This window comes from Chaetodon auriga, chromosome 12, assembly GCF_051107435.1.
Source record: "Chaetodon auriga isolate fChaAug3 chromosome 12, fChaAug3.hap1, whole genome shotgun sequence".
Lineage (NCBI taxonomy): Eukaryota > Metazoa > Chordata > Actinopteri > Chaetodontiformes > Chaetodontidae > Chaetodon > Chaetodon auriga.
In genome coordinates this window covers 2,450,673-2,463,214 of record NC_135085.1, presented here as the reverse complement: position 1 = coordinate 2,463,214, position 12,542 = coordinate 2,450,673, and the positions used below count along the sequence as shown (strand labels likewise).

General features: G+C 40.4%; 1 protein-coding gene across 7 annotated transcripts in view; it reads right to left on the bottom strand.

Moving 5' to 3' along the window:
• The window catches only part of dlgap1a (discs, large (Drosophila) homolog-associated protein 1a), a 140,979-nt gene that overhangs the window by 67,808 nt on the left and 60,629 nt on the right, over positions 1-12,542 (bottom strand). For 5 of the 7 annotated variants that reach the window (XM_076746023.1, XM_076746027.1, XM_076746025.1 and 2 more), the window contains one exon: positions 9,511-11,036. In XM_076746023.1, the coding sequence (XP_076602138.1) occupies positions 9,511-11,036 (1,526 nt within the window). The remainder of the gene's footprint in view (positions 1-9,510; positions 11,037-12,542) is intronic. The other 2 variants (XM_076746029.1, XM_076746030.1) reach the window with 2 other exon arrangements.

Sequence of the window (12,542 nt, the reverse complement as noted above, 5' to 3'; positions counted from 1 at the left end):
GGCGCAGTGGATTCTTGCAAATCACCTAGTCACCTACTGCAGCTTTAACCGAATACTGATAACAATCATATGTTTAGCATGATGTCAATATACTGTATGCAGGATATAGTCTATGGCTGCTATATATACAGCCCATCACAGCTCACTATTTTTAATCAGCCACACCTTTTTAGTGTGTTTGTGCCAGCTGGAGCAATTCTAGCACTGTGTGTCAAACTTATGAGCATTTACTGTCTTCAAACTAGAGGCCAGGGTGTGAGAATTTGTCAGATAATAACCAAGACAGACAGCAGAAGAATTGCACCGCAACTCTGACTAATTATATATGAATCACCGAGGGAAAGAGGCTGAACAGATCTGCTGGGCTCCATGTCTGTGTGTGAGTGTGTGTGTGTGTGACGTCAAAGACACACAAATGAGCAGTTTGGCTATAAAAAGAGAATGCGGGGAAAGGACCAGCTGCAGTAGCATCGGCAGCGCCTCTCACCCACGCACTTCCACTGCAGCTCAACACTCATTCTACTGTAATGGCTGAGGAACAGTGGAACACTGCTTGCTATGGTTACACTGTCATTAGTGCAGATGCTGTTTGTTGGAGATCGGATGTATTTTTGCAGTTTAACAGTACAACCAATAGCCCGTCCCTGTTTTAAGAAATAAGTCAGTGTGTGTGTGATATGCACAGTGACTCAGTGTGTATACAGTATGTCCAGAGGATTCACTGTGCATTTTATATTACAGCCTGTAGATTGTTTCCTTGGCAACACTTAGCTGTTTTGATAGCTTAAGGCAGCAGCATTAGAAATAACAGGTACTGTAGCAGTGCAGCCAGAAGCTGTGCTGTTGAGATTGAGAAGACAATAATTTGCAGGTTGAACATTCATAGCCGAAGGGACAGCTTTAATGTGTTCTCTTGACACGACTGATACAGCATCGCTGATGTGTTGCTTGTAGTTGATGCTTGCCACAATCAAAGATGTTTGAAAGGGAAATGTAGTTTTTCCTCAGCAGTCCTTTTCATGTTTAGCTTTTGACTGTATTCTTTTTTAGCCTGCGTTTTAGATTGTTTGTGCTTCAGGTTTTAAAAAGAATCTGAGACTCTCTCTCTCTGAGAGTACTTCAGTGCTGTTTAGTGAATTATGTTCCAGTAGATGTCTAATCTGCAGTTCAATCAACAATCAAACAAAATTATTTGAACAAAAGTCACTGAGCTTTTTTTTAGACTTCCAAGCCAAATAGCAAATGGCTGCACATGTGTGAATAGGTCAACATAGCCAAACATCCTGGGCTATTGCCCTATCCATGTCCACTTTGAAGGACATCAGGACCTTCAGGGAGGAGATTTGGCCCACAAAGTGTGTAACTTTGACTTTTTCCCTTGCCATCTCCTACCAGATTTTTTTTTTTTTTTACCATGATCACAATCTTTCCCTAACCATACAAACCTAGTTTTGTTGTCTCACCTTACAGAAATCTAAAATAAAGACTGCGTAATTTTTCACAGCGGCAACAAATAAAAACTATAAGATCATTTTGAACGCTCAAACAAAGTAGAAGAGTAGCACAAAGCAATTTCTATTGAAAGTTGAATAAACTATAATAAACTAAAACTCATTCAGGCATTAAACTCATTTGTAGGTATTAGAGAGATTTTTATTTTTCTTTAAACAAATGCAATCTGTCTTGAAACATCATGTGTATGTAAATCATGTGCTTTCATTGATCAAATCTAGGCTGTAGGTGATTGCAGTATACAGTGCTATATGAGGACATTCATTTTGCTGTCAGAATTTGACACGCCATTTTGACTGAGGTATCTCTCACTTTCATATCTGTTCTATTTTAGACAGCTGTCGCCAATCAATGAGACGACTGATTTATGACAATATTGGATTTTTCTATGATTTCTGCATTAAACTGATCTTGATCTTTCAGATATTTAATTATACTAAAAATGGACAATCCTGACTGGTTATTTTATTCATGGACAGTTTCTTAAATGTACTAAAAATAAGAGTAGTGTACGTTTCATGAATACTTTCACCTTTTTAACAATATTTGAAATAAGCAACCTATTGTTCATGAAATTCCTGCTCTTCATTTTATCAGCTGAGGCAATGAACACAAAACTACCCAAAACACTGTATATGCCCACTTTTCCTCCAGTGCATTGCTTGCAAAATTCAAGAAGACATTGACAACTAAACAAAAAGCGTGCTTTCACTGTCTGTCAGTATTTTGGAATAAATGTCTGTATCAGCTTTAATAAATGAGTCACACTGCTGCTTGTTGAGACTGACAGACGGCAAAGAGACAGAGAGAGACAGAGAGAGAGGATGTGAAACATGTCCGAGCCATTAAATGAGCTCTTTGACTCCTGCCCACTCAGGTCTACATGATCCTGAAATACACAGCACTTCTGATGATGCATTCCATCAGAATAGCCCTTGTTTGTGCCTTGCATGTATTAGCATACATTTGGGCCACAAAAGTAATCATTGGATTCTCTCAATGATAATTAACTAGTGATGTTTGAAAAACCCAAAAAGGGTTAAAAACATTTTTACCATGCAGTGGACAGAATATTTTTTTTTTTTTTTTTTACAAACAAGTGGTTAGAGGATTCTTTAGGAGTTTTTTGGATATACAGTCAGAGCATTGGGACATTTCTGGGATTTTTAAACATAACTAATTACAGTTGTGTGAGAAGAGTCAAAGATGTTTCTGTTTGGGTTTCACAAATTCTCAAATAAAACACAAATGTTGACATGATATTTAAAAGAGTGACTATCACAAACAAAAGAGTGTCTGTCTTTAAAAAAGCCATGTAAAAAAACATCCAGGACACTGGAATAACCTATGCTATAATACGTTGTAGTGGAGTCATGTCATAGTTACCACTGCTGGTTTCACTCATCGTTGCTGTTTTTCATGTCCTTTGAGGTGGTCGTAGGAAGTGCAGATAGTTATTAACAGGACCTGAATGCTGATTAAGCATCATTAGACGGAGAATGTCGGAACTGCAGTGGTGAGCATGACAGGACTCGTAGTGGTTTTACAATACACAGAATTTTTCAAAACAACCACTTATCCACATTAGTTCCTAACCATACACACACATTCAAACACGATTATCCCACACACCTCAGTATGGGTCACAAATAGACATCACTAGCAGGTGCTGGGGAGGCCATTTAACTTTCAGAAGTACATGTTACTACACACTGTAACTTGGAGTTGAACTACATCCATCATTTGACTTTGGTGCCACCAAAACAGCAGCTCAATTGTTGCTTGCGGACTGTCTGTCAGAAATCTACATTTAAATGCAGTCCTGTAGATTTGAGATTTTCCCTTCTGCCCTTCATTCCAATAGTTGGGGTTTAGCAGAAATATTTATCAGAGTCAAATCAGGTATTGAATCTGATTATTGAATCCAAATCCCTTCAAATCCCTAAGTTAATCTCAAATCTCATTCAAAAGTTAAAAATAACTCAAAGTTCAGTTGAGACGTATAACATTTTGTTCACTGAGAAGTTTTGAGGAGCAGTCAAAATATATTTCCCTACCTGAAAATTAGATGAGGAAACATAATAGATACAGCATTGATTAAATATGTATTGGACATATTGAAAAAGCTGTACCCTTCTTACTTCTATGCACCTAATGTTTCACGAGTTACTTGGTCCAAATAGTGGCAGTAAGAACTTTTACAACGATTATATTATTTATTTATGTTTTATCATACAATATGGATTAAAGTTTGACTGGGAGGATTGGGTAACTAAAATAGATGTGATGAGATCAGTTGAGTGTTTCACTAAAGAGGACTCACCCCTTTGCTTGCTGAATTACAAAAAGTTACAAGCCACTCGTGATGGTGGACACATGGTGGAGTGTTAACAAACAATCTCTGGCCAATTACAGACAGCAGATTTCACACAGCACATCATCACTAAACATCAATATCTTTTGACTATTAGGCAGGTTTCTCATGGAATTGCATATATGGCAATTAATGTTATAGGAAATGTTCATAGTTTAGCGTAAAATAAGGACATTACTATTGATATGTGGTATGTGACGTAACTTAAGTATGTTAAGTCAACGCTGAGTTGTGGTTTCACAGGGGACACAAACTGGTCTCCTGGGTGGCAGTGCTGTGTTTATTCGACCCACCATCCTCCATATAAAGACAGTACAGTACAGTACATCACCCAACTTCCTTGTTTGATCCTGTCATAATTACTACCCAAGAGGGAATAACAGTAAATATAGGTTGTAATAACCTACTTGCACAGATGACCTGCCCATACGGTTGTTTTTCTGATGAGGACGAACTGGACAGGAAGAGGACAAGAAAGCACATTTCCACCATTATTTGTGCATTTCTATTGTCAAAGTTGTGGATGGCACCAATAGAACCACACCAACCTTTCCCATTTTTCTGTTACCCCTCTGTTGATATACAGAGCAGAGTGATCTGGTGCTGAAAGGTGGAGGTGGATTTCCCACACTCTCCTGTTTTCTTACCAGTCTTTCGTGCTGCAGCCTGCAGTCTTTTCTCAAACAAAGCTTGCCTCCTTGTAATACACAACCATACACCAAGAAGAAAGAACACTTGGTAAAAGAGTAACATAGCTCAGTGCTTAATGTGTGTGTGTGTAGTGAGTGTGTGGTTAAGTGAGTGAGACAGAGTGATTATGAAAATTAATATTCAATTGCAGGAAAAAAAAGCAGCACAGCCACAGTGGATGCACTGAATGCACTGCATCATGGACAGGAGTCACAAAACCAGTTTCTGTTGAACAAACATGAATGGTGAACCTTGGCCCATCCTTCTTTGTGAACAGCTGGGCCTTTCGAAGATGCCCCTTTCAGATCCAGTCATGATATTATCACCTGTTACAAATGATCTGAACAGGTGTTTTTTTCGAGCATTCCACAACTTTTTCAGTCTTTTGTTTTGTTCCAACTCGTTTGAAACATGTTGCTGGCACCAAATTCAGAAATTTTGCAATTTCAGCAAATTTGTACTGTATTATTTATTAAAAGGGATTAGCAAATTATCACATTTCTACATTTTACATAGCGTCCTAATTTATTTATTTATTTATTTATTTTTTTTATCAGGGTTGAGGTTTAGAGCCACTGACCAAGCTGCAGTACGTGATGTCCTGGGAGTGAGAACAGGCTGAATATTGTTGGATGCTATGTTTACATTCAGTGTTTCTCACAGAAATACCCTGAGTGTATCATTGAGACCTTTGCTGGTGCATTGCTGCATATCTTGCTGTGTTACTGCTACCTGTTGATTAGTGATGTAAGAATGTGTATTGTATCACCCGCTTGCATGTGCATGTGCATCCTCGTGCACAAGCACAAGATAAACAACACAGGGACCCACTCATAGATATACAGCTCTATAGCACTACTAGAGGCCAATAACTCCAGAGAAGGATCATAAAACATGTAAAACAATTGCTATTGTGCTTCATAATTTAGTTAGAAGTCATGACATCACAACACAACTTTGGCATCTCAAAAAACTTTGATAAGCTCTAATCCTATTCACATTTAAATTTAGTTGAACTGCTCCTGGGTAAATGCCAAACATACATTAACTCTATTACTCTATATGTAGTTAAATATCTCCCCAACACAGCTCAACACAGCACTTCAAAAAACAGCACAGCATAGCACAACAGGTCAACGTGACAAAATCTGTGAGGAAAGGCAAGAAAACTGGTAGAGAAGCAGGAAGGGAATCACTACTAAATTAAAATGAAGTTTACAAACAGGAAAGGATTTTGTTGTTCATGAGTTCATGTCATTACCTAGCATTCAGAGAGTAAGGCTGCTACTGGCTCTGCACTTACTTCTCTCTTCAACTCAAAAGGAGGGAAGAGGAGGAAGAGGAGAAGGAAGAAGAAGGCTCTCCAAATCAATAGGAAGTAAAGGAGGTGGAGGTGGATTGGTGGGTGGCAGGGGGTTGAGTGGATAAGAAATGTGGGAGTATGTTGGGTGAGTGGAGGAAAGGCAGGAGGGGAGAAGTAGTGCAGAAGAGGGAGGAGGAGGCAGTGGGGTTCTTGGGAGATCAGAGTAATAAGATTGGTGGTAGGAGCAATGTTCCCTCTAAGGCTGCGGACGCACTACAACATTTTTATATTATCTGACACTGAATACTCATTAAACAGTTGATGTATTAACAGTGGACATGGTTGGAGTGTAAATTAACTCTAATTAGGAGCAATTCTGGGATGTTTAACACCACAGTCGATTATGCTCTTGTCTGTTATTATGTGCAAAAGTAACTAAACCCCATAACTGAATCTGTGTGAAACCTCATGACTGCTGGTGAAACCAAACACTAAACTGGTTATCTGCTCTTGACCAGTCTTTTGTTACAGATGGGGGTGTCCATTATGTCGATTAGGCCATCTCGATGTCTCTGTCCCTTTGATATATCTAACTGTGTTAGACCATTGCAGGCAATGTTCCAAATCACTAAGCATGGCTATTTCATTCATTCTACTTCACAGTATTAGATTAGCAGGATATTTGCATTGACGCTTTGAGTTTGAGTTTGAGTTGGTATCAAGTATCAAGTAAGCAGTCATAGTATCATAGCATTTATGGCAACTTTAAGGGAAAAAAAGCCAAAAATGTCTTTGTTCTACCAACTTTCCTTCTGCCAGATTCTTTCTCTAATATGGAAACCCAGTGAGGGATGCTAGCTGGCTAACAAGCCAGCAGGCTAATTAAAAAACAAAAATTATCAGCTACTACTACTGCCTCATTGTTTTTCATTTTCAAAAAGGACTGATGGAGCTGGAAGAAAATGGCAGAATATTGTTCTACTGACAAACATTGACTGCTATTTATATAACAGTGCTTATTGACTAATTCTTCTGCACAGCTGTGGGATCATCTGCTTATGTTATAGTTGAAGTTGTCATGATGACTGTTGTTAAAATGTCTTATAACTGAATAAATTGTCAGATTGTGGCCATTTAAAATGTGTGTTTCTTGATCCAAGACACTCATCTGGTTAGTTACACTATCAACCACAGTCTAGTTTTCCATGACATGGGTTCACTATTGTGTTACAAGTTAATAATTCAAAATTATAGTGTCAGTAAAATAATTTTTATATACATATTTGAGAGATTCCACATAGCTTTTTCTTTACTCATGTCATTCAACAATACGCTAATGAGAGAAAGTTGAAACAATTAGTTGATTCACTGATTAGTCGATCAACAAAGTCATCTGCTGTAACTGTTTTGATAAGTGATTAATCATTAAAGTAATTTGTTTTTAGCAAAAAAGCCAAACACTCTGTTTCTAGCTTCTCAAATATGAATATTTGCTCCTTTTCTTGTCTTATCTTGTTTGAGTTTTTATCCTGTTGGTTGGGAAAAGAAGCAATTTGAATGTATCTTTGGGCTTCATGAAATTGTGATGGGCAATTTTTCAATGTGTTCTGACATTTCAGCAACCAAATTATTAAGTAATAATGAAAATAATTCTTAGTTGCAACCCTAAGGCTAATTAATATAGTATACTCTCAGCACAGGAGCATTTTTAAATAAAATACTTGTATCAATCAAAATTATTTAAATAGACTGAATGATTTAAATTCATTTACGGAAACATTTCTAAGATCAAAGTGTCCATTGGCAGTCATTGACATAGACACAGCAGTGAATAACTGGATGGTATAAATTTACTGTTACTGCCATATTTCCTCAAATAGTGATTGGACCCTTTAATTACCTCAAATGCAGAAGGTAACAGGCCCTTATTTGAAGAAGGCCTACATCACAGACAGGCCTTTATTTATAATGCCCTCTGTTTGCTTGCCTCTTCTTGCATTATGCTGTTTCTACAAACTCACACTTGCTGTGCTCATTTCAAATAAAAAGACCTCATCTTTTCAGTACTTCAGTGAACAAAAAAAAACCCAAAACAAAGTTTCTTAACAAAGCTTTTACTATGAAAGATGTGCAGGAACGTGCTTCGAAAACTTGGGCAAGGTTCCCACTTCTTGTGGAATACAGTTTGGCTGAGACATTAACACATGTACATGACTGAAATTGGGCAATAACGCTTAAGATGAGCAATGCAGAACAACAAGGTGATTGATTGTATTGTTGACTTTACAAAATTAAAGTGATGTGCCCTGTGTTTTTCCCCTGGCCATTATTTTTATTTGTCTGTGTTGACCATAGTGCCGGCCATTATTCAAGAACTGGCTCTTTGACCACCAGTATTTATTATGAGGGAATATGGTATATATTTCTAATATCATCCTGAACAGCTCAAAGCTGTCTATCTGAAAACTGAGTCATGCCTAAAGTCCTCATATTAACAGCTCTAGTGCCTCCCCAGCCTTAGTCAGTGATATCCAGTCATCGTTTCTCACCATGTAAATCTGAGTTGTCATTCCAACCAAACACTAAAGCAATGCAGGTACTTTCGTGCCCAAACTGGGATGCATCCACTGATCCCTGGCAGGGTCATCATATAAAGTTGCATTTACCAAAACTGCTCATCCAGAAAAGCATGAAATGCATGCCCTAAGCAACCTTGACCATAGCCCTTACCCCTACAAATCTAATTTTAGCTACCTTTACAGCTATCATGCAAAAGACAATGCTGTTAAGTTTTAAGTGAACATGGAACCATGAGGAGATGCACTCTGATAAAAGCTCCCTTAACTTAACTTAGGTCTCCAACTGTGCCATGTCATCCATTCTAAAGAAATATACATACATTTTGAAAGATATTTCCCTTTCCCTAATCTAACAATATTGTTTGCTGATTTTCTCACTACTGACTCTTTCATCTCACTACAATTCTCCTGACCTTGAAACCAAATGTCAAGTGTGCTCTGCTTTTAGTTCTATATAACTTGATGGATGTTATCCCTGGATTAGGAGGTATTGAATTTTTCTACAGTGTCTCAATGCCAAAATGGTTACAGTCCACTGGATGTTGAGCTCCCTTGAAAATCCGAAGAATACATTATATGGTAATCAAAAACTTTGACAGGATTTTTAACACTCTTTTCTCTTAGTTTTATTCTATGTTTATGTTTATTGTTTAACCTACTACTGCACAAAAGAATTTCCCAAATTGGGATCAATAAAGTTGGGTTTAAGTCTAAGTCATCCCTGCAAATCTAGTACTTCATGACATACATAATAATGGAATGGGCCAGGTCAGTAGCTGTGCATGTCCTGGCACTCGTATGGTGGAATTCTCCAAAACTTTAGAATGGCTGCCTGACCACTCAAGAAATGAATTTCAACTAACCGAAGCTGTCCTTCAGGGAAGTCAGAGTGTAATATTTGGTAGGAATGAAAACTTGTCTTACAGGAGTGGACAACACTGACTTAGAGGAAACATTGGTGAAGAAAGTAAGTTGTGGAGAAAAGGAATGCAACAGAGGGGAGAAGGGTGAATCGACTGGTTTTGGATGGGAGTTGGGGAAGAATTATTTACCTGTAAGAAATGGCAAGAGCGCTCCTGCTGCTGACTGCCCTTAGATTTGACTAGAGCTCTATCTAGGTTTAGGTTACCGGCTCCTGCGCTGGACCGTAGCTGGTTGTGGCTGCTGTTGTTGGTGTAGACCTCTCGGGCCCTGCTCACCGTTAGGCTCGACGACCATGCCCCTTTCTTCACAAGGGGCCCGTCCACAAGGCCCAGTGGCAGCAAGGGGCCACTTCCTCCACCGATACCGCCACCGCTGTTATTGCTGCTACCACTAACTGGCACACATGCCGACGACGCTGCATACTTCACATCGTTGTTGCTCCGGGAGGCTTTGAGTGCAGAATGGTGGTGTGTGTGGACATGGTGAGCGTGGCTGTGTGTGTGCTCGTTGAGTGTGGCGTAAGGGTCCATCATGAAGTACTGCTGGGACTGTGAGGAGGAGAGACTGGGGAGGGGTGTCTGGGGGAACTTGTCAGGATTATTGCCGGGGTACCGGCCCATTGTCATGGCGATGGGTGAGGGGGAAATGGAGGGTGAGGGTGGAGGTTGGTGGTGGTGAGGGTGGTAGAGACACAGCTCCCGTTCCAGGTTGTCATCTGAGCTCCAATATCCGGAGCCCGGAGCAGATGCTGAGCCGTGGAGCTGGTGGTGGTGGTGGTGGTGGCTTCGATGCTTGGGCTCCGCTGATCGACAGCGTTCACGGCTCTTGCTGCGCTTCCGGTGGCGCACTCCCACTGGTGGAGTTTCACCTTCTGGGCTGGCCCTTGAACCACCACCACCACCTCCTACACCACCACCACCACCACCACCATTAACGCTCCCATTATTGGCCCCCTTGGAGGACTGTGTGTGGTGTGGCCCCTCCAATGAATGTGACTTGGTGAAGAGTTTTTGGACTGAGTGGACCAGGTGGCGAATTCTCCCTGGGCTGTCACTGTTGTTGTTGTTGGCCCCCATCCCCCCACTGTTGGCCAGCACTCCTCGTTTATACTGCAGTGTATGGTAACCATCTCTGGAAAATGATGGCTGATGCTCAAACGGGTCTGCAAAGTTTGCTGGTACCCGGGTGGGCGTTTTACCTCCATAGCCCCCTCCACCTCCTCCTCCCCCTCCTCCTCCTACATATGGTACCATGGCCACACACTCATCCTTTACCTCAGGATGGTGAGATGAGGAGGTGGAGTGGCACCTCCTTGGGAAGGTTCCGTATGGGACGATGCTGTTGCTGTCAGAGGGGTACGAGGTACGCTGAGCATTGTAGTAGGGCAGCTCAGCTGGATGCGGCATGGGAATGGGTACAGGCATGTCATTCTGACTGATCAAATATGGCTTGCAGTCAACATGGTGACCCAGTGGATCATATGATGGTTCGTAGGAGACCACATGATGGTGACTCCGACTACTGGACAGGCCTTTCATGACAGGGGAAAGGATGGGTGGGTGGAAAGAGGAATGATATGGATGAGAGATGCCAGGCAGGCCTGTGACCAGAGAAGGGCTGCAGAAGACTGTCCCTGAGAGGAGAGATGCAGACTCTGGAAAACAGGAAAGAGAGAAGAGCAATAAGACAAACAGTTAATACAAGGCAATAGTCCAAAAAAAAAGTGATAACATGGAAATGATATAGGGCCCAATTAAATGTAACAAGACACAACCTTCTGAGTTTAATCAAATGAAAATGTTTTAGATGTTGAGACTTTTTAACTTTTGACCTTTAATTATAGCATCCACATGTGCCCCACAGTCAGTTTTAATGGGACCAAGATCTTGTCCCATGCCCCCCTTCAGAGTTTGATGATCATCAAAACATCACAATCAACTAAAGATATGCAAGCCATCGAGAGACTGGGATAAACTGGGAGATATGAAGTGCATATGTAAAGAAATCCAGCAGGGAAGAATAAACATGTTTGTGTTTCAAGTAATCAGGTTTGATTTATTTTTTTAACATATCACTTTAATTTGAGTTCAGTGTCATTGTTCCCTTATCGCTGCTTATTGTGTGCAGTTTCGAGGCAACTGGAACTTGCCTCAGAATACAGGGATGTCAAACTCATTCCACAAAGGGCCGAGTGACTGAAGGTTTTCTTTCCAACCAAGCAGCAGCACACCAGACCTGACTCATTTCATTAGCTGATCTCAGTCTTCAGACAGCTGATTGGTCAGACTGCGTGCTCGTGATTGGTTGGAGGAAAAACCTGCAGCCACACGGCCCTTTGTGGAATGAATTTGACATGCCTGCATTAGGCTGTCACACAAGGTAGACGTTAAACAGTGTGCCGGGCTATCACACACAGACATAATAACATATTCACACTTGGATATGTTTTGTATACTAGTTGTAATTTAAAGTCTCCAGTTCAGCGAACCTACATGTCTTTGGGCTGTAAGAGAAATCCAGAGCAACCAGAGTAAACCTACAAAGACACACAGAGAACATGCACCCCCACACAGAACAGCTTGGGGATTCAAACCAAGAATTTGCCAACTTCCACACAACATGTGGAGTATAGTTGAATGTTAAAAAAATAGCTAGAATGACAGGGTGTTTCTCCAAGCCTACTAATGCTGTGTGACAAATTAACTTAAGAATAATTTGGTGAGCATACTGAATTTTAATTTATATTTGACTTTTTTTCCTCATGAGGACTGAGTAAGTGCAATGATGAAGCTGTTGATCGCTAATTTGTACAAGATGTCCTGATCTGTGTGACTGTGAAACCGCTCGATAATGTCATTACCTTTCCCTCCCACCATGGCCCTGAGTGGCTTGTTGGTAACTTTGAAAAAGTTAGCCTAACAAGGCCTCTGATTATCCTACCTGTTAACAAAGAACAAGTTGCTGCTTGAAGGCGGCTTAAAGGTATAGTGAAATTAGCCTTCCGCTGAACGAAACTGATATACTCATCTTGAAAAATGATTGTGATGCCATGATTCCTGCGGAGGTTATCAATAAATATTCAGCATAGACTTTGAGCAGCCTACAAGAACAATGCTGCAGAATGTAGTCTCATGGCGTAATGATTTACTGTCAGGGTTAT